This window comes from Callorhinus ursinus, unplaced genomic scaffold (genome assembly GCF_003265705.2).
Source record: "Callorhinus ursinus isolate GAN/ISIS: 27379988/994484 unplaced genomic scaffold, GSC_fseal_2.0 scaffold1, whole genome shotgun sequence".
Lineage (NCBI taxonomy): Eukaryota > Metazoa > Chordata > Mammalia > Carnivora > Otariidae > Callorhinus > Callorhinus ursinus.
In genome coordinates, this window is record NW_027397063.1 from 135,334,258 (window position 1) to 135,357,448 (window position 23,191).

Below are 23,191 nucleotides of genomic sequence, written 5' to 3' on the forward strand. Positions count from 1 at the left end.
CTGTCTCTTTCCTTCTATGTTTCTTTGGCTCTCTAGTCTAGTGCTCTTTCCAGGGCTCTTGTCCCCTGTCCTCTTTTCTATGTTGAACCCTGTGCTGGCTGAGGGTCCCGAGAGCTGCCATAAGCATCCCTCTTCAGTGAAACTCCACCCCTCCATCTGCGTCACTACCTACCACACAAGTCTCCTCTGCTTTGACCTCGGCTCACTTCATGTACATTTTCCCAGTTTCCATTTCTAGAGCATGGGAATAAATAATACATATCTAGCAGTGTGGCTGTAAGATTTCAAAATAATCCATGCAAAACACAGTGTTTGGCATGAAGTAGGTGCTCAGTAAATGACTGCTGTGCTTTTTAACATTATAATGAACAGAATGACTTGAGACAGGAAGTTCTCCATCCCCCACCCCGAGCCTATCTCTCTTTAGCCCCCGCTTCCTCCTTTGGATCTCAGCCAGATGCATATATATATCCTGTCGCTTTCGATGGTATTGGCCTGTGAAAGCTTAGTGGTTAGACTGTCACTGACATCTTCAAGAATCTCTGGGTTGTCATGTGGTGTTCATTAGTATACCCACGCACTAAAGCGTGCAGGAACCAGTCATCCCTATCCCTTTCTACTGCTTGGATAAATTAATATTTTGATAAATTTGTGCCCCAAACTTCTTCATTAAGTGGAGGAATTGCCAAAACTACTTCAAATACTAAAAATAGGAGCCCATCTCTCAAAGTCACTTATGGTGATTTGGCTTTTATCAAGACACATTAACTGACCCACCAGTGGCTTTTTTACTATGTTGGCCTTCATTTATTGTCTTTTTCACTGTGTGATTTTTTTTTTTGAAGCTGTGAATTATAGAGGTTCAGTTTGAAATTCATTTAAGCAAACAGTGTTAGATTTGGGCATAAGAAAGGTCTTGGAAGATGCTGGGAGCAACCTGTTTTCAGGATCATTTGTGTGTGCGTGTGTGCGTGCGTGTGTGTGTGTGTGTGTGTGTGTGTTACTAGGCAACTTGTTTACTTTTAAATCACTCCAAAGGAATGTATACCATGAAATTTCCCCTTGAGGCTTTCTGCTAGTTTGTATTTTTTTATGGCATACTAACATTTATCTTTGACATTTGTCTTTAAAAAATATTTATTTATCAAGGCTCTGACATTTGCAAATGGTTCCTTATTTGCAACTAGGTCTGGCCTCTGTATGTGGGGCACATTTGGTTGGAGATTTTCAGAATTACTAAATAGACTTTGGAGTTCATCAGGGACTCCTCACTAGGGACACAGCTTGGTGACGTGGAAAGAACAGAGGCTTTGGGTCACTCAGACTTGGGGGAAACAAGCTCCCCTCTTTGCCCTTGTGTGATTTATCATAACTCTTGATTTCTCTTTCTTCCTTCCTCTCTCCTTCCCTCCCTGCTTCCCTTCTTTCTTCTTTCCTTCCACATTGCAAGAACTTTTCTTGCAGCATCAGTCATACCTCGAAAGGACCAATCGTAGTCCTTATATATTCAGACAAGGAACTTAATTTCTTAACCCCTAAGATGGAATGAATACTTGAAGGGATGTTCTGAATATCAAATGAGATTACGTATTTGAAATTTCGGGCACATAATAGGTGCTCCAAAATAAAGTTAGTTTTGTCTCCCCTTTCCTTTTCCTCCAAGAGCATCCAAAATAGTATACTTAGCCCAGGAGCAAGACATGGCCTCCATAATTATTCTTCTGATTTCTCTCTTTTGAAAAAAAAACACCTCTTTTCATTCCAAAATAAAATGCAAATACAGAAAAGCACATAAAACAAATGTCCTGCTTAGTGAATGTTAACATTCTTGTAACCCCTGCCCAGGCCCAAAAAATATAACTTTGTCGGATATCCCGGAAATTCTTGCATGTTCCTCAACTCAATCATAAAGCCCTCCTTCCCTCCAAAGTTACCACTATTCTTCTTTTATAATTATCACTTCCTGTGTTTCCTTAAATGGCTTTATCATCCAAGTTTGCATCTGTAGATACTAGCTTAGTCCTATTATTATTATTACTATTATTATTATTATTTTGGTAATTTGATATACCTACAGTTTCTGTTAATCTACTGCCCTCCCCAGTTCCTTTTCTCCCCCTTATAGCACATTGTAACCCCTTCAACCTGTATGACTTTACAGTCTGGATTTTGCTGATTGCATTCATGGTTCAGTTGGCTGCATTTCTCTGTCCCCTCTATTGTTTGCAAATTGGCAGCTGAATCCCGAGGCTTCATCAGACTCAGTTTAGATCTCTTTGGCAAGTCTATAGGTTGGGTTATGCTCCTCCATCGAGGGTAATGATGTCTGACTATCTCTTGTTTTGTGATATGAGTTGGCATGGATGCTTGCTGCCTAGATCCATTTAATTAATTAAGGGTTAAAAAAGAATAATCTATTTCTATCAACTCATTTTCATTTATTAGCTGGAATAATTTAATAAAGAGATGTTTTCTTCAACTCTTTGGTTACCCAGTGCTGTGGTTGTGATGAAAATGTCAGGAGGCATGCTTGATGTTTCTCTTCATTTTCTAGTTTTCCATATAATGAGCTGACATCCTGTTATCCTCGGAAGTTGATAAATTTGTTTTTTAATCATTCTGATATCATAAGCTTAAACGTACTTAAATGGATCCCAGTGTGTTGCTTTTTTAAAATCTTCATTAAATTTCTAAGTTTCCTATCTTGGCCAGTGAGAATCTCATCAAGAAGAGTCCTGGGTCTTCTTGTCATGACCTCAGTAGTCTTTGATCACTTCCTGTTTATGTGCTGTAACAAAATATTCCAAACTCATTATTTCCAGCCCCAGACCTAGAATTGGCCAGTTTGCCAAGAGGCTCTGGTTTCTTCTATTGGAAGTGTTCTATTGATGAGGCATTTTTTTTTTTCTCAAGTGGAACCAAGAACCATAAGCATTTTTAGGAAACTGAGTCCCAGTGAGGTTAAATGACTTGCCTCAGATTTTATGGTGATTAATTATAGAGATAGGAATAGGATCTTAGTCTTCTGACTTCCAGTCTAGGGCTCCTTCCTTCATACCACATCCCAGGTACTCATGCTTACAGTTCCCACATGCTATATGCAAATTACAGGGAGAGTGGTGTGATATGAAGCATGCACTTACCAAGCAGAGGAGAGCCTGGCTCATCCATGGCATTTGGCCTTTGGAGGAGAGGGGGTCAGCTCTACAGAATTATTCCTCATCAGATTGATTCATCAAATCTATTAATTCATCTGCTCAACAAATTTGACTTGTCTCCTTATTTATGTGCCAAGCTCTGAGTGATATGATAGTGAACAAAAACCTATCTCTTTAACAACTACAATTCTACTTTGGCTGTGCCAGAGAAAATTGGCAGGAGAATTGATACTAGGGACAACTTTTATTTTGTTTCCTAAGTAAACTAAGTAAACGAGAATGTTGTAGAATCCACTGAGGCTCAATATCTTTCTCTATAAAACAGGGCTATTAACAGAACCTGACTTGGTTGTTGGAGAAATAAAGTGAGCTGATGCTTATAACGTGAATTGCCTAGTTCCATAAAGCACATTTTATGTTAGTTATCTTTATTACTGTTGGGATTTCAAAGGAGGGCTTCCCACCATTTTCCATTGCAGACCTCCCTTCATGCAGGACAGAAGGGACAGAAGCTCTGACAGAGTTCAGAGTTCTCTTCCCCCTGGGGGAAGAGAACACATCCTGCCAGGAGGATCTGTTATTGGCACCAGCTTCCTCCCTTAGTAACTTCCCAGAGACACAGCCGAATCTCAAAGTCTCTGCTCTAGGAAATCCTGGCAGAGACTGGAGCTCCAGTGCCTTCCCTCTGCCAAGGGTTCTTCGCTTTTTTTGTGCATGTGCCATGGACTTCTTGGAAGTCTGGTGAACCCTGTGGACCCCTTCTCAAAGGGATGTTTTTAAAGGCATAAAATAGAATACACGGGGTTTCAAAGACAATTACTGATATTGAAAAATACTTATCAAATATATTTAAAAATAAATTTGTGATGCTGTAATATGTGCTTCTGTAATCATGTGCTTCTGTAATCATGCTTGAAATGATAGGATCTAGCATCAGATCGAAGATATTGAAATGTCTAAGTGATGAGTATAGATGAGACACTGAGACATCTGCCACAAATGTAACATGGCATGAAAACACCTGTGGTTTCTAGTGGGGACAAAGTCATAGCTACAGCTACGGATAGGAAATGTTAAATTTTAGCTAATGGTTGGAGAAAATAAAGAGACGTGATTTGTGCCCATTTACATTCACAGATCTACTGAATTCTACCCATGGAGCTCAGGCTAGTAACTTTTGCTATTACACTGTAGAGCTTTACTTTCTATGAATCTTAGAGAAATTCTACTCTTCTTTGTAATCCTCCCCTCCCAGAACTGTGTCCCCCCCCACTATCCAAAGGGAGAGCGTTCCTACAAAACCTTTTGCAAGCCAAAAAGACGTAAAGCAAAGAAGCGATTACCATTAATTTAATTGGGGAACATTTTTGAGCATTCCCAGAGCCCCCAAAATAACCACTTTTAGGCTCTTCTGATACTGTGGGACACATCTTGCTAACAGATGCCCAAAATAAATCGAGATAAAGCACACATGTTCACAGAGTTCAAAGCTATGGCGGCTGGATGCTGAGATGCCCAGTGCAGTTCTCAGGGAAGGAGCTGGGCGGGGCCAGTCTTGCCGCTGGGGTGTGTGCCGCCTCTATAACAGCTCGCTGCAAAACAGACAGACTGCCATTTTTTCTTCTTGCCTCCTTTCATCGAAGTGACAGTCCTCTTTGGATTTCTTGCCGTTAGCAAAAACAGGTACTAATATAAGTGTTTCATAAGAGCAAGTGGCTTAACAGGAACTTCTAACAAGTGAAGAATACCTGTGTCCGACTGGATGTCATGGAACGCGAGGGAGCATAATGTGAAGATCAAGTCTTGAACGCTAGTTACCTGACATCCAGGAAACCGTTTATGTAAAAATTCCATGGTTCGGCAATTATATCTTGAGCATCCTATGTTGTAGGCCCTGGGATAGACTCTGACAAGAGAGATTTTAGGGTTCTTCCTCACGTAAGACTTTTCTTCCCAGGCAGGGAAAAGACACATATTTGCAGGGACACTACTCAACTGTGGTTCTTAGTTAGGAACCAAAGAGAATGGTCTGCACATCTAGAACATGCCCTTTGGGGTGCATTATCTAAGAATGGCCAGTGCCACTTGATTGATCGACAAGCCCCAATGAAGGCAACCAATTTAGCAAGTTGAGAGGTTTTATAAAGTCATTCTTAATTGGCTCTCACCGTTGTGAAGTGTAAAGACAACATAGCATGGGATTAAGAGCAGGATTAATTGTCTGTCTCCAATCAGACAATTCATTTCAAATATTAGCTTTGCTGTTACCGAAATGTCTGATCTTGGGAAATCATTTAATCCATCCAAACCTTAGCTTTCTCATCTGTGAAATGGGGCTTATAATCATTGTAATATCCACCTCATAGGGTTTTCCTCTCAATTAAATACAAATATTATATAAAACTGTTAGCGCATAGCCAGGCTCATACTAAGTATTTGATTTCTGAGTTTTTGTGTATTTGGGGGTTGGCCAAAAGAAATGCCCCCTGCTAATCTCTGAGTAAAGGAGATGCTGGTTTGCACCTCTCCCTACGGCTGTTGGTTTTTCTAGTAGCAGCCCCGAGGGTTAATACTGCGAGAGGGTGTGGGTGGCTCCTGTTTAGATAAAACCACATCCCAAAGCTCCCTTTTAACCCAGTTTGCTATTGTTAGGGTTTTTCACCACCTCTTTGAAGTTTCAAGATTGACAGATGTTATTCAGTAATTCCCACCCCACCAAATTTTTACATGTAGGTTTTCAAAAAGAAATCACAGGAAATTTGAGGGGAAAGTAACGCTTTGGTTTCTGATATTGAACAGGGGGGGATTTCTAGAATCTTCTTCACACATAAATTTTGGGGGATTTCTGTGTTTGTCTTTCCCGCAGCCTGAAGAAGAATAGAAGTTAGCGAGGAAGACCCTTTTCATCTATGGCCAGGAATTACAAAATAAAATTATCAGCGATAAGTGAACAGTTCATTTGAACATTTTGCACTCTTTAACCCATTGAAGACACAGCCAAGTAATTATGCAATTAATATATTTTTTTTTATTTTCTAGTTGTGTTGTTGCCCCATGTGTGAAAGAGAAAATTCACAATTGGACCAAAGTGAAGTCTCCCCACACTCTGCTAATGCCTTAGAGGTTGTTAAAACAAATAACATCTATACGAGAGGGGCCAACAAACTTTGTCTATGAAGGACCAGGTAGTAAATATTTTAGGCTTTCTGGGCCAGATATTATCTCTGCTGCATGAACGTCTTAGTTTCTTTCTTTTTCTAAACAACTCTTTAAAACACAAACAAACATTTGTAGCGTGTGGGACTGCACAGAATAGTCCCTGTGGCCATGGCTTGCCAATCCTGCTGTAGAACAGAAAAACATGTGAGGGTAAGTCATCATCCATTCAGCTTCTGTGACCAACATTTGCTGAGTACTGTAGGTACCCCATCCTAGGCCAGGCGCTGGGTATAGCGTGGTGATCGGTATGTGTAGATTTACCCTGGACAGTTCACTTTCTCTTGGGGAAAATAAGCAGTGTGGGAATCAAACTGATTTATGACTATAAGGCATCTTGTGTGGTTACAGACAAGTGGGTGCTTGAAGCAGACACATTCATGAGATACTTCAGATGATAGAGGCGCGGTTACTGGGAAGGAACATTGTTTCCTGCTGTGACAGCTCCTTCATCTGCCCCCTTAACCTTGCTCTCCGGGCTCGTACTTTGCTAAACGATGGGGACAGTCCGTACTTGTCTACACGAACTCTTTTTTTTTTTTTTTTAAGATTTTATTTATTTATTTGAGAGAGAGAGAGAATGAGAGATAGAGAGCACGAGAGGGAAGAGGGTCAGAGGGAGAAGCAGACTCCCCGCAGAGCAGGGAGCCCGATGTGGGACTCGATCCCGGGACTCCAGGATCATGACCTGAGCCGAAGGCAGTTGCCCAACCAACTGAGCCACCCAGGCGCCCAACACGAACTCTTTTTACTTTTGCAGTTCCAGTGTCTTCTGTCATCGCCTCACCCGTTGTCACCACCCTCACCACCTGTCCTTTGTCCCATTCATGCCTCCCAATGTGAGCAAGAATTTGGGTTTTCAAGAGTCAGTTACCATATTGTTTCCCCTTCCGTATTCTTTTTAATGCACTAGTAGATCTTTCCCCAAAATAGTGACTGTTTTTCCTCTTGGTTGCTGAAGTTCAGATGTTTTGGGGTTACTTTTCCAGTTTTTCAGTGCCATCAAATAGACTTCAGAGCTAAGGTTTCCATCTAGAAGTATAGGCAGTAGAAGTTGGCGTTTCCACTTAGAAACTGACCTTAGGACCAGGCAGTACGTCATGTTAAACCTGAATACCCCCTCAAAATAAGAACCCAAATACCCCAAACTGGCACAGCACGAGCGTCATCTCTCACTGTGCTTTGTTAAGGGATGATATCAAATACGATCGAGGTAATGGGTTCTCTTCAAGAGGTTATGGTTCTCCCCCTTGCACCTAGACTACATTCTTATTGCTGTATTCTCATCAAACACCTACAGTAGGTGAAAACTGCCAATTGAACAATTATAGATACTTTCTCTGACATGATGTCCACGTCCATGTCACCCACCCAACCCTTTTCCTCTCTGTTCCCTTGTGTGGACTTGGCAGTTTGGGAAAAGTGCTCTTCCTCAAATAGATCGTATATTCGTAGTTTTTAATGTGACATTCCTTCTAGCCGTCATTGACCTTTTCCCATCTTCCATTGACCAACTAAAACATGGTCCTTGTCACTGTGGTTCCCTGTTTCTCTAAGCTCTTCTACATTCCGCCAGTGCGTATAGACTGCAGCACAAATTCAGCGCCTGTCCCAGATTGCCATATGTTACTATGCATATCCTGTGTACGTGTCCTACCCCTCTCCTTGGGCTATAATCCCTTTGATGGCAGGGCCATCCATACCATAGTAGGCACCCAGCAGTGCTACATTTAGTGAGGAAATCTAGCATCTGATCATGAGGACTGCTTGTTAATAGGTAACTGTGAGGGAAAATGAACGACATATAAAAGCAGTAGCATTCTGGCATTCTTGCCCAGTGGAGACAGGCTAACACGAAGCTCTTACTGAACCGTAACTGCCTTTCACTATCTCCTGCCGCTGACTGTTTCCATCCATGTTTTTCTTCCCAGAAGGAAAACTGTTTAACCAGAGCCAGCCGAGGCCAGCACATGAAGCAAAGTTTGACATACACGACATTATATGTGGTCAGATAGCTGGTGCTAATGACTCTCCTCCATCACCCCACAGGGCCTGCTTCAGTGGGGTCCAAGTTAGAAAACTGCCTGCATTTCCTTCTTTTCACTCCTCTCACCTTTGTAGCAATATTCCCACTGTTGCTAGTAAGATTTCCTGTTCTACGAAACTACACACCACATGCACATTGAAAAGAGGAATATTGGGTGGATATAAGGTGACTGACTTCCAAAGACCCTTTTTCACAGACTCCTCTTCCCATCGCCTATGTTTAAGGGTGGCCTGGAGGTTGGTCAGAACAGGGCAAGCTGGAGTGTAGGAAAGAATAAAGACAATGGTAGGACCGTGAGAGTGTCTTCATTTCTACCCAATACCATCTACGTAAGCTTTTTGGAGGCAGGAGCTACCATTCTTTCTTTATTCCCAGAGCCTCCTGTAATGCCTTGGTTTACACTCCGTGAATGCTTTGTCCATTTATCCAACACTTACTGAGGACCTGATGTGTGCTCAGCACTGTTTCTGGTGGTGAAGAAGAAAGACATGGCCCCTGCCAGCGTGGAGTGGTCAATCCACTGAGGGTGGGGAAAGTAGGGAAAGGCAGATGTGAAACCCATAACTGGAGTCATAGTGATTTAATTCTAATTGTGCCAAGTTGTCACATAGGAAAAATGTAGAGTGTGATGAGAATATATAAAATAAAACACTTCCCCACATTTTCCTAGATCTCCTTTAGAGAGTGACATTGAAGCTGAAGTTTGAGGGAAGAATAGGAGACCTTGAATAGGTGGCCAGCGGCAAGGAAGTCTGGACGGGTGCATCCATCCCTGGAATAAAAAGTCACAATTTATTATCCACAAAAATTATGCAGATGTTAAAACTTCTAGATGCCTGAGGTGTGGACCCACTCTCTGACTGTGCATACCCACCAAACCCAACTTCTTCTCTCCCTCCTTTTGTTTCCACATCAGAATATGCCACCAACAACCCTGACCTGTTGTTAGTCATATTCCAAGTGACAGGCGTCAGCCTCCTGCCACCCCTGGGAATCGCCATAGCTGTCATCATCACCTTCTACTGCTACCGCGTTCACCGGCAGCAGAAGCTGAGCCCGTCCTGGGAGACCAGCAAGCCGCGGAAGCTCATGGAGTTCAGCGAGCACCTGGCAATCATTCTGGAAGATGACCGCTCCGACATCAGCTCTACCTGTGCCAACAACATCAACCACAACACAGAGCTGCTGCCCATTGAGCTGGACACCCTGGTGGGGAAAGGTCGCTTCGCCGAGGTCTACAAGGCCAAGCTGAAGCAGAACACTTCAGAGCAGTTCGAGACTGTGGCAGTCAAGATCTTCCCTTACGAGGAGTACGCCTCCTGGAAGACGGAGAAGGACATCTTCTCAGACATCAACCTGAAGCATGAGAACATCCTGCAATTCCTGACGGCCGAGGAGCGGAAGACGGAGCTGGGGAAGCAGTATTGGCTGATCACTGCCTTCCATGCCAAGGGCAACCTACAGGAATACCTCACACGGCACGTCATCAGCTGGGAGGACCTGCGCAAGCTGGGCAGCTCCCTCGCCCGGGGCATTGCTCACCTGCACAGCGACCACACCCTGTGCGGGAGGCCCAAGATGCCCATCGTGCACAGGGACCTCAAGAGTTCCAATATCCTCGTGAAGAACGACCTGACCTGCTGCCTGTGTGACTTTGGGCTTTCCCTGCGCCTCGACCCAACTCTGTCTGTGGATGACCTGGCTAACAGTGGGCAGGTAAGTTAGACCTGGGTCCCCTTACTTGTAGCGGGCCCAAGCCACCTCTCCATCCATCTCTCATGTCTTTTGTCTCAAACAGCCCGATGCTCTGGACACCTGTCTAGGGAATCTAGCCAAAGTGAGGAGTTGCCCCTCGGCATGCCCCACTCTCTCCTGCCAGCGTGCTTTTCTAATGAACAACATTTCTCCTCCGGTTTCTGCCAAGCCCATCTAATCCAGGGTAGGCGTTCTTCTCCTTCAGTTGGTCTTCATTTCTCTCCCATTTGTAAATTACTTTTCATTGCTTCCAACACCACCCGTGCTTTGTCTCTTTTTCCTCTCTTATGCTTCTACTCAGCCCTTCCTACTCTGAACTATTGGTGGCTACCTTGTTTCCTTTTTACCTTTCCAGAGGGCGGTCTCCTTGTAGCCCAAATCCACTTCCATTTTTGCTCACATCTAACACTGGAACAGCGAAAATGTCCAATATATACTTGAGTGAGATGACAGACTGAGTAGATACACAATTCTCCAGTTCCTTTGAAGCATCTCACAGATAACAATAGAAACCTTTTTGGGTAAGGAGATATTGGAAGGTCACTAGAAATTACCAAGCCATCCTTTATGAATAATGGTGCCCCATGTTTTCACACACTGAAAGCTTGATATGGATTACAGTAGAGTCTGCAAAGCACCATCGTTTCCTCTAAGCAGGTGGGGGTATGTGCTTCTGAAGCATTTGGTTACGGCTCGGTCTGCTCTCTTGGGTCTATGGCTGCACAGCCAATGTTCAGATAAACATATCGAGTGAAACATGGACAGATTAATCTGACAGGGTAATGAGTCATGCAGCGACCTAGTAAGAAGAAAAATTTCTTCTGATACATACCATTAAGAAACATTCCTTGGGACAATAATATCAACTCACCTGACCGTCCTTAGCTTCTTGAAAGTGTAGGAACTTCATTGTTATTTAGTGAAGCTATACATGCTACAAAATCAAACGTTTAAGTGATCCCTTCCCTAGAAATATCTTTCCTCTTTTTTCCTGTGTATACCAGTGTTTTCGCGTTATCGGTCCTACATGGCTAAATTATAAAATGATCTAGATTTGGTCTTTTACTGTAGAAATACTTTCATGCAGTTTAGTTTACTAGAGATTTTATGAAGTTACACTACATTCTTGGCACACTAGAACAGTACCATGGAGTAAACAAAGAAGTTGAGACAGTCCTCAAGTGACCGAAACTAATGGCAATGATTCTTATTTTCCCCATAAATCTTGGTGTTTCGGGAATGAGAAAATAGTTAATTTGCAAAAGCAAAAATAAAGATCTAAAGTATCACAGATGTTATCTCCCTGGTTATCGGTGAGGATGTTATTGTAGAATACAATGACATATATCATGAAGCTAGATAAAGCAGCTCTGGGGTTTGGCATTTCCTTCTTTTGGTATGCTTTGTTTATATTTTTAAAAGTGTTTTCAGGGAGAGAAAACCTATTTTTAAAAATAATTTCATAAGCTGTACCTTTCTTTGCCAGTCTCATGATTTAAAAGAGCACTGTGCTTTTCAAAGATCATCTGCATGTGTCGAGGACAAACATCAGTTATATTTCTAAAATAAAGATGCAGCCGGGAATTACATGATGGGTCTCAAAGTCTATTATTGCTTTAGGTGGGAACCGCAAGATACATGGCTCCAGAAGTCCTAGAGTCCAGGATGAATTTGGAGAATGTTGAATCCTTCAAGCAGACGGATGTCTACTCCATGGCTCTGGTACTCTGGGAGATGACATCTCGCTGTAATGCAGTGGGAGGTACGTATGGACCACCATCATGGTGCAGGGGTTGACGCGTCTTCAAAATGATGTTATGTTGTTTGCTTCAAGCATAATTCCAGGGCTACAACAGAGTTAACTCCACAGTGAGAGCTGGCTGAGATCTGTTAGTACACAGCCATTCCAGAATGATTGGGAATTGTGCTAAATAAAAGCCTAGATTTTTAAGCTGAAAGCCATGTTCAGAGCATAAAGCTTTCTATCCCCCTTTTTGAAGTATGATTACTCTTCTCTTGACACATCTCGCCACAGATATTTAAATATCTGGGAAGACTTGAACACCGATACAATTTATAGGAATGAGTTCTGTTTATCAAATGGAAAATATTGTTCAGGAAAATATCTGATTTTTGTTTGGTTTTCTATTTTAAGGTTTTTAAACCTTAAGAATTATAAGGTCCAGGTGGTGGATTTGGCTCAAAATTTATTTTTATGGAGATGACTTTCCTTTGTTGGGCAAAACAAGCAGAGTGATTTGATATATTTGTTAAGCTTTATAAAAATCTAGTAGAGAGGTTATTAAGGAATGCCACGGTATTCTTCAGGGACATAGGAGGGATGCCATTGTTTTAGACAGCATTGTCCCTGATTTCTGTGGACATGAGAATGGCTCAGGTCTACATTTTTACCCTTTTCCCATTCTTCTCCCTAGTTTCCATGACGGTCTTCACTCTTACCTTAGAAATTTATGCATCTCAGCTTGGTCCTGGCTGGCTGCTAAGTCAAGCCAGGCCAACTCCAGTTTTATTTTTAACTCTTTGTTTTGTAATATTTTTAGACTTACAGAACAGTTGCAAAAATAGTATAGGGAGTTCCCATATAGTCTTCGCCCAGCTTCCCCTACCATTAACACCTTACCTAAACCACACAGCACAGCTATTGAAGACAGGTCATTCACATTGGCACAATACTCTTAATTAGCCCGTACTAGTTATTCATGTTTCCGGGTTCCCAGTAGTGTCCTTTTCTGGAGCAAAATCCAGTCCAGGATCCTATGTTCCAGTTAACGTCCGTGCCTCCTTAGTCTCCTTCAACTTGTGACAGTTCCTCAGTCTGTCTGTCTTTCATGACCTGGACACTCAGGAAGAAGTTATACTAGTTATTTCATAGACGGTCTCTCACTTTGGGTTTCTCTGATGTTTTCTCACGGTTAGATTGAGATCGTGCATTTGGGGCAAGTACTTCTTGCAATGCTTCAGCAATGATGCTCTGCCCTCCTTGGAGGCTCATGGAAGGGGAACAAGATGTCAGGGTGTCTGTTCAGTTTGGTCCCTGGGTTGGGGTGGTATCTGCCAGGTTTCTCCCCTGTAAAGATACTGCTTTTTCCATTTGTGATTAAAACATATCTTATAAGAAGATACCTTGGCCTGTTTCTAAAGATACTAAACACCTGTTTCATCAGGATACTAGACCTGTTTCTTATCATAACTTTACCTGCTGATTTTAGGATCCATCAGTCATCCTTGTTGGCAACAATTGTTATTGTAATGTTTGCCTGTCAGCGATTTTCTGTTGTCTTATCCTTTCTACATGCGTTAGTAGGTCTTCTGCTGTAAGGGAGATCTGTCCTTTCTCTGACCACCCCCGGTATTTATTCTTTTCATTATGCATTTATATCAGTATGGAGCTGTGAATATTTATTTTCTTCTATGGGTATCCAATATCACCAATATTTATTTTGTTGTTCAGATCGCCACAGCGTTGGTCACTGGAGCACACTACCCATGGGTAAAACATGGTGGATCTGGTTGGCACCACGCTGGCTCTGAATCTTCATCCTGTTTAGAACTTCCTTAGCTGACGCTCCAGGATGGGCCCAGGTCACTGCTTTCCCACTGGAAATCTTGCTGTCCCATCACCTATCTGCCTGGGTTCCTGCATGGGGATAGCACTTCCTGTCTGGCTGTCTTGCCCGACTTTCTTCCCCGACAGCACATCCAACACTAACTTGGTTTTTCCTTGTACAGTGAAATTTGTTTAACCAAGTTTCAGCCACTGAGAATAATTTTCTGCTTGAAAGCTTTAACAGTTCCAAAATGAATCCTTAGACCGGTATGAGTTGTGTAAGAGACGATGCTGTTGTCACTGTCAGAATAAATTTACCTAGATTTCGGTATCTTTTCTATCCTTTCAGACCCGTTATTCTATAAACATGAGCTGGAGATTGTTTCTCTGCTTTCCCTCTGTCAGTGCAGCCAGCTTATTAAGGCCCTATGTGAGATCCCTGCTTTCATTGTGATCGATGACTGAAACCCTTTCCTGTTGATATTTGCTGAGTGTGGAAGAAGTCGGGCTAATGGGAAGAACTGAGTTCACCAACTTGTACAAGGTCTAAAAACGGATACAGTATAAACAAGTTTTCCCAAGGAAGGAACCGGATCTCATTTGCTCAGCTGGTCTCAAAAAACCTTTCATAACCTCTAGGGTAAGAACAGACGGCTTTTGGGGGACCGGAAAGAGGCCATCCCAGTTCTCATTTTGTTTGATCTTAAGCCCACAGTCGTGTTTCTCCCATCTCTGCTCAGGCTGCAGAAACCCAAGCTATTTATCGGTGCTCACTTTGGCCCAACTGAAAGCCCTTCAGTTGTTTTAGTGTGTGAACTCACATGTATAAGCCCTTTCGTTAACCTTCTTTTGAAAGCATTGGTTTTTGGTTTAGGGTTTTGGGGGGTTGTGTTTTGTTGTGTTTTGTTTTTTGAGGGGGATGTATCTTAAAAACATCAAAGACAGATTCTTAGCCTAGTCTTAATTTCAGAGACTTTTCTTCTATATTTCGGGAATCCCCTGGAAACAACATAAATCCTGCAGATAAATGCCTTCCCTCCCAGCTGTTGTAGATACACAGGTAGAAGGACAGGTTTTGCCTTCAGGAAGTTTGTAGCCTTCTTTTTCTTTACTTTTTAAAAATGTGCACATGCAGACACATTTCTTACCTTACAAATAAAATGGGTACTAATTCCTTCCAGTGGCCGTTAGGCTTTAATTTTGAAGATCTAAGAAAGAGGACGGGATATAAAAAAGCTTTCCTTGAGCTTAAACCTTCTTTTCTGTAACCTGAAATACAATGTATGTAATTACTATTTTTCATGGACAGTCTCGTTTCAAAAACGGAAATGTGGAATCTGAAGCTTAACTTAGTCTGATGACTTGAAGACTTGAGATTTTATTTTGCAACATAGGTCAGCTAATACGCCATCTGGTTTTATTCTGAGTAGCAAAACATCGAACTGAATGCAGTAGGACACTAAGCGTCAGGGGACAGTCTTGCAGGGAATGAGAAACCCCAGCTTTCCTGCCTTTAAGTGACTCCATTCTGCTCTTGGGGTTGAGCCCAGACTCTTCACACGGACACTAAACCTGACCCTCGCTCGCCTCTCTAGGCTCGTCTCCCGAAGCACAGTTGTTCCACGCTGCAGGTCTTCTGTGAATGTCGGGTCTCGACACTAGGCTTTGTCTCATGCCCTTACCTGGGACTGAAATAGACTTTTGAACAGGCAAGTGCAGTTCAGTTGTGACCGGTGCTGCCGGAAGGTAAGGCAGGGGCATGGGGCACTTAAAGCCCACGTCAGCTGAGGGCAGTGAGACAGTAGGGCTAGGCACAGAGGGTTAGGTCAGCTCTGGAAGGAAGGGGAAAACTCAGGAGTGTCCTCTTGAGTTCCTTCTTGATCAGCCTGTCCTCTGTGCAGAGTGGCTCAGGGGAACAGAGAAAGACAGAGCACTACACGGGAGAAGTCTCTTACCAGATGAGAAAACGCAAACAGAGGATCATGGCACTCTTCTGAAGCCAACTGGTACAGCGCCATTCGCACCCAGGAGCTCAAGAGATGGGCTGTCATAATTGAGGAGGGTGGTCAAAAAGGAAGGGCCTCCTGGGGGACGCCCGTGTGATCATGAAGAGAGCCACAGAGGAAGAGTAACCACCATGACTACACACTTGCTTCACGGGTCCCCTCCTCCAGTCTGCCAAGGACCCTGAAGTGTAAGCACTGTTACTGGCTGCATTTTACAGATGGGAAAAACTGAGGTGTCCGGAGATGGGCAAGCTGTGCGGCCAGGAATGAGAGCCCTGCTGTCTGACTCTAGCCCCCTGGCCCCAACCTTCCCAGGACGCAGCCGGCCTGACCAGTGAAGGACAGCTTCAGTAAAGGACGGCTTCCCTCACCACGATCATCATTATGGATCAGGCAGCCAGTGTGACTTGGTGCATCCTGGCCTTTAATTCCATGCCTTTCTGGAAGTAGCTGGCAAGACAGTCACACGCTTGAGGAATGTTCGGTGACGGCCTTACTCATGAAAGTCTCCAGGGATTGACATGGCTGTCTCCTCTGGGTGCATCTCTGTTAGCAGAATCGCAAAGCTGTTCATTTCTGAGCATGTTATGGGCTCAGCGCCCTAAAGTCTGAGATAACTTTCTTACCCTTTTTTCTCTGAAGATCTATTTATCCATTCATTCCTTCCCTCAACAAATATTTATTGAGGACCAATGACATGGCAGGCATATTCAAAATGCTAGAGGCACAGTAGTGAAAAAATTGAAAGAAAAAAAAAAGTCTCTGTCCTCAAGGGACAAGGAGTCTCTGAAAAGCTAATATTCTAGAAAGACAGGTAGTAAACAAATCAATATGTGATACAACACCAGGGGTGAGAGGAGGCCAATATGACGATTTTAGAAAGAAAAATAAAGAGTTAGGGACAGATTATGACAGAGGGGATCATTTCAGACACTTGGATCATCTGGAAGAATATGAAAGTCAAGAGAACAGGTCTCTCAGAGCTGTTGGAAGAAGGAGGTGATTGGTCTGTTACTGTCTTCTAAGGAAGGAGGAAAGTCCTGCAGTCGTCACTCAGCAAGGACGGACGCAGAGACTGGCCCTGTCTTTACAAAGAAATCTCTGTCTGGCTTTCGGTTTGTTTGGTGTTCATGCAAGTGTTTGTGGTGTGTGGGGGGCGGATGAAGGCGGGGAGCCTTTCAGGGCCCCCTTTGGCGAGCACAGCAGGCACAATATTCACATCATCCCCAGCCAAAACAGGCCCACAAGCAAACCGACTTTCAGATCCCTGGCCATTTAGGCCTTTGAATAGAAGCTAACACACAACCTCCCGCGGAGCAAGCGTTTAACAAGAGGAGAGACAGAGTCCCTGAGCATACTGTCAGCTTGCTACAGCCTTGTAGAACAGACAGAAAGTGCGCAGGAATCAAAACGAGAGGAAAGAGAGACAAAAACAACAACAACAATAACAACAACAACGAAGAGGGGTGGGGGAGAAGGGCTGAAGAGAGACGGGATGGAAGCGCTTCATTTTCCTGGTTTCAGGGGAGTAAAATCTGGAAGCAGCTATAAAACTCAGGGGTGCTGCTTTAGGGAAAACTGTCAACAGCGTTGCTGCTCTGTTAAGTTGGAACTGCATCAAAACAACAGCTGTGTCCCAGATGCTGACTTCCAGAGGAACAGCACTGGGTCCCAGAGACTTGCCCTCTGCAGGCGCGCAGGACTGGGGCAGGGGCGGGGTGGGGGGAGGGCGGAGAGAGGCAAGCATGGTTTCTCTTCAGAGCCTTCGGAGAGAAATTAAAAGAAGCCACAAGGGTCTGGGAGGGCAGGCTGGCTTCCACCAGTGAGAAGACTTTGGGGAAAAGCTGCGGAAGGGGAGTTGGAAAGAAGAGCAAGTGGTTCCTAATAAAGAAATTTCTTAGAAAAGAGGTCATTTGAGGCAGTCGGTGGTGGCGGGGCGGGGGCGGTGGGGGGGCAGATCCTGAGGTGGTGGGCCTTGGTGCGCCTGGCCTGGGAAAGCAGCCTGAGGGCATGACAGAGACTTGGTTTGATTGAATAATTCTGTTGTGTGAACATCTGCCTTGGGTTGGGTGCCTCAGAGCCTGGAACAAGAATTGAGCATAAGTGGTTTATTTGGGAAGTGATCTCAGGAAATGCCAGAAAGGGAACGAGGAAGTCAGTCAGGAAAGGGAAGGAGGCCAAGAAATGGCGTGTTATCAAGCAGGGCACCACTGTGGACAGCTAGGACACACAGTCCTGCTGGGGACCCCAAGTGCAGTCAAACGCACACCTCCGCATCACACCACCTGACTCACGAGGAAGCTGGGGGCTTACCTTCCAACCCCCATCCATCTGGGATAGTTTGGGAGGGTGAACACCAGCCTGTTCTACATGGAGTTGGGCCAGCAGGCATGGAAAGTTGTGTAGCCAGCGGTCTTCTGGGAGTAGACTGAGTAATGGTGGGGGAGCCCGCTCACGCCTTAATTTGCTTGCTCTACAGCTCTTCGTAGAAGGGAGGCCTGAGCCTGGACATTTTTTTTGATCAAATGCACAAAGAAGACTCTAGAAAACTCTCGAAAACCATGCATGAACTCCATGGCCAACCCTGCCCTGATCTGGTGCTCACGGCCTAATTTGTGACAGAATCATTTTTCCCCCCCCCCACCCCCACCATCCCACCTGTTTCTCTAAACCCAAAATGGACGAATGTTTGGGTTTAATGTCGGTAAATAATAGTAGTTAAGGAGAGGGCTGCTTTTTGTAATCAGTGGGTTTTTTTGCATAACTCTTTTAGAAATTACAAACCATCGCCATCCGATAGATTCCATGAGCTTCCCCTTCTCAGAGTCATGTGGTGCAGCGGGGCTGGCCAAGGCAGGGAGGAACACATTTGTCACATCTGTGACAGGCATATCCCCACCTGGGGCTGCCCCAGCTGGGCTTGTTCTGGCTGGGGGAGAAAGAGCTCAGTGCAATGCTTGAGGAGAGAGGAGAAAGCATGCAAGGCTTCCTAAAAAGGCAAAACCATTTTCAGAGTAACGGTAATCTAGCATGCGATTCTGAGTGTTCTTCCCGGAATACAGTGCACTCTCTTGCCTCTTTTTTCTCAACTGTAAAATGAAGTGTTGGATCACATCTTTCAAGACTCTTCTTTGACATTCTCTCTCTGACTCATTTGAAATGCTTAAAGTATGCTTAATAACTTGTATTCACTTCCTCTGTCAAGATGCAACTCCTTTTACTTGCAAAACATTCACAACCATGCTGCTCCAAGCCTGGTCTGTGGAAGGTGCTGGTCCTCGGATGGGATGGATTTGTGATATGATGAGGACAGAGAGGGTGTTTTGTGACTTTAACAGCAATTTGGTGTTGCCCAAGACACCTGAGTAGCATTCACTTTTCTTGTGATTTATTTCTGCAGTGTTTTACTCAAGCTTCAGTCCCCAGTAAACTGGGAAGCAAAACACCTCATCTTTTATAAAAATATAGATTGAGCAGTGCTCATCATAAACAGTAAGGGGAAAATTTAAATCACCATTAATCCCAGCATTCAATCGATGCCAGTTTTGTTCAACTAAGAATGAGGAATGGGAGAAATATTTGCTTTTGCCATATCCATTTATTTAATAATTTTGGAGTTTTAATCACATGCATTTTCTTTTTCTTTTCTTTTCTTTCTTTTTTTTTTTTTTGATTTTATTTATTTGAGAGAGAGAGCTAGAGATAGTGAGAAAGAGCACAAGCCAGGAGGAGAGGGAGAAGCAGGGTCCCCGCTGAGCAGGGAGCCTGATGCAGGGCTCGGTCCCAAGACCCTGGGATCATGACCTGAGCCGAAGGCAGACACTTAACCAACTGAACCACCCAGGCGCCCCCACATGCATTTTCTAAAATAAAAATACTTTAAGCACCAAGGTGAAAAATAAATAGATAAGGATAAAAGATAAATAGGGATAAAAGATACGTAATTTGGACCCAGCAGTTTTGCCAGAGTGGGTGAAGCATCTCAGCCTCTAGATGCCTGAAACAATGGGAGAAAGTAGGAGCGAAAACCAGCCCCTGGTTTGGCCAGTCACTACCTCTGCTGGATTCCCCTGGACCATCCGGCTATCAGTGCTTGATATCCTGTCCTGGGGAGGACCATCGGTGCCCACCTGGCTGGCAGAGGCCTCCTGCCCTCAACCACCTGCCCTGGAGTTAAGGCGTCCCGCTGGGTGTCTGTGGCCACCTCCTTCTGCTGACGCAAAGCAGATGTGCTCCGTATCCTCAGGGCCTCTGGGCAGACCTGAGGAGCAGTTAGCACGAGGCCTCCAGGAAGAAACAGCCTCCAGCATAATGTCTGGCAGCAGTTATCCTCTGCATCCTGGTGGAGGCCTGAGAACGACATTGCCTTCACAGCCACAGAAGGAAAAAGAAAGAAAGAAGAATAAAGAAGGAAAGGAAGGAAGAAGGAAGGAAGGAAGAAAAAAAAGAAAGAAAGAAAAAGAGAAAGAAAGAAAAAAAGAAAGAAAGAAAGAAAAGCAACACCGGCTGACGGTGGTTTTCATGCTGCTACAATCACATTAAAGGTGGTGACTGAGAGGCGCTGCCAAGCATAGGTCATCTTTACATACATTCTAGGGCATGACTAAAAAAAAAAAATAGGTGGGAATAGCATGTTTAAACTGAGGGCAAAGAGCAAAGAGGAATTGCAAAAAATCCACAATAAAACAAAAAAGCCCACTTAGCTATTTTGGAAAATATATACTATACATTATATAACTATGACATCCGCCGGGAGTTGAAGAAAGGTCGGCTTAAAACATGCATACGGTTTATTTTTTTTATTTTTATTTTATTTTATTTTATTTTAGAGAGAGAGCACAGGGGAAGGAGGAGCAGAGGGAGAGGGAGAGAGAGAATCTTAAGCAGGCTCCATGCTCAGGGCAGAGCCCCCAACGCAGGGCTCGATCTCATGACCCTGAGATCATGAACTGAGCCAAAATCAAGAGTCAGTCACTTAACCAACTGAACTACCGAGGCGCCTTCTTTTAATTTTTTTTAAAGATGCATGCACTTTAAATCTCCATCTTGGTTCCTCACCTGAAAGACTACTTCAGTGTTAAGGGACTGGGGTGTTCCTGTTTGGGTCACATGATGGTCACCCAGAATTGTCTAATTTAAACTTAGAAGGAGACTCATAGACTCACACTGTCCCAGCTCAGCTCAGGGCCAGCCGCTTTCAGACTGTCCTTGACCTCCCTTCCCTATAAAATCTCCCACAAGTCACAGACTGGGAGCAGGTCTCGTGCCCCTTAGGGATACTAGAGAATCTCAGAACTTTCCAAGGTTTTAGGAAAAGTAGGAAGTAATCCAGTAAAAATTCTCTTTACTCTGGGAAAGGACTATCGCCTTTGTCTTCTTTTCCAAAGGAGCATTCATTACTTTTCCTTTACCCAGAAAACAAGCTTGTGCCTGATGCCCTATGCCATCCTCTCTGAGCTCTCCCTGATTCCCCAGGGAAACCTGCTTTGGTCCCCACAGAACTTAAAAATTACTGTGGCTTATGCAACTTTGAAGATTAGCACTGGAAATGAAATAAATTGGCCCTGGGTTATAACCTCAACTATGGAGACTTTTTCTTTGTTGTGTAGGAATCTCAGCCGTGAGATTGACACCTGGGATTGATTCTGATGCCGCCATTTTCCTTCCCTGACCATGGTCATCCCCTGCCCCTTTCTGAGCGCTGTGCGGTGGGAATTGTTGATGGGTTAGTACATTCAGTTTCTCAAGAAGAGGCCCTATCAAGACTTCCTCAGGGTGGCTTTGCAGCTAGTGTCAGATGGGGCAGTTTAGCTGAGAGATTGACCTAAAGAGAAAGCACTTCCTTGGCAGCTGTCTCAGGCCAGCTTTGCTAGAAGTAGTCTGACACAAAGATTTTTGTGCAATGGTTAATTGCGGATAAGGTCTCAGGGGAAGAGAGTAAAGAGAAACAGGAAGGGGAGGAGCTCAGCAAACTTGTAGTTTCAAGAGAGTTCTAGCCTCAGCCTGATCTCATGGGGAGCTCTAGAGGGTGAATTGCACCACAGCCCTCTCCCTGCAGAAGCAAGAGGGTTAGACTATGAAAACACCCACATTAATTTATCATATGCTGCAGGCTGCCTCTGGGGGGTAAGGCTTTCTGGAAATCTCCAGGACAGGCAGCTCTCATCAGCCAAAGGCAGTCCTCCAGAGAAGGGCGAAGGTGTGAGCCCTCAGGACTCAACACTTGTGGCAGCTGGGGTCTGGTGCTGCTGGCTTGGTAAAGGGATCCGGGCAGGGAGCCAGTGACACCAGCTTTGGCAGCCAAAATAGTAGGAAATGGAGACTCCGTGGACTGACAGATTATTTAAAGAGCACTTTATATCATATGCAAATCCTATCCCATTATATTGTATTAGAATATACACACCTCGGGCTCCTGGGTGGCTCAGTCGTTAAGTGGCTGCCTTGGGCTCAGGTCATGATCCCAGGGTCCTGGGATCGAGCCCCGCATCGGGCTCCCTGCTCAGCGGGAAGCCTGCTTCTCCCTCTCCCACTCCCCCTGCTTGTGTTCCCTCTCTCACTGTGTCTCTCTCTCTCAAATAAATAAAATAAATAAATAAATCTTTAAAAAAAAAAGAATATACACACCTCAAGTCATGGCGCTAAGAGGGCATCATATTGTTCGATTAGATTGGATTACAAGATAAGTCTGGAGGGGAACATGGAGGTCATCCAATTCAGCCCCTTCCTTTTATAGAAGAGTTAGGTCAGAGTCAACTGTACTGAGAACCGGCTCTGATTGCCAGTCCTCTGCTTTTGTTTGAATTCAACCCAACTCCTATCTAGTGAATGCCTGCTATGTGTATGGCACAATTTTAAGTACGGAGCAGAGAATTGGAAAGACAGTAGACTCAGCTTCAGCCTTGGACCTTAGGAATTTACAGTCTATAGAAGATAAGGGAATGGAAGAAAGAAATAAGAATATTATGCTGACCAAAGTTCAGCTCTCACCCCTACAGCAGTAAGGATTAAGTGTTACGGCACTCGGGGGCAAAAGCGGACACACAGGAGGATGGTTTGTGCTTGTCTCGATGTGATGGGAGGCCTTCATCACAAATCTCCTGAAAAAAGACGATATCCTGGCTGCTCTTCTGTTGGGGGATGGGGGGTGGAGGTATCACAGAAGATGAATATGCAAGTGGGGTTCTGGGAAAGGGGAGAAAACAAATACACCAATTAGAATAAGCTATCCCTTTTCAAAGGGGGCATTGAAAGCTTCTTCAGTTCTTAGCCTGGAAGGGCAAATTATTGAAAGTTTTACTTATTAAACATGATTATTTTGCTAAAGGCCAAAGGTTCTACTTTCTGTGAAGAAGAATATTGGGTCCAGCCCATCCTCCCCTTCTAGCGCAGACACGTTTTAGTAAAGGAGTGTTTTCTAAAATCTTTTAGGTTGTCCTGT

At 44.1% G+C, this 23,191-nt stretch overlaps 1 protein-coding gene across 2 annotated transcripts in view; it reads left to right on the forward strand.

Annotated features, from left to right (window-relative positions):
• TGFBR2 (transforming growth factor beta receptor 2) overlaps nucleotides 1-23,191 on the forward strand; it is an 89,574-nt gene that overhangs the window by 58,921 nt on the left and 7,462 nt on the right. For both annotated transcript variants that reach the window (XM_073901176.1, XM_025883364.2), the window contains exons 4-5: nucleotides 9,338-10,137; nucleotides 11,797-11,938. In XM_073901176.1, the coding sequence (XP_073757277.1) occupies nucleotides 9,338-10,137; nucleotides 11,797-11,938 (942 nt within the window). The remainder of the gene's footprint in view (nucleotides 1-9,337; nucleotides 10,138-11,796; nucleotides 11,939-23,191) is intronic.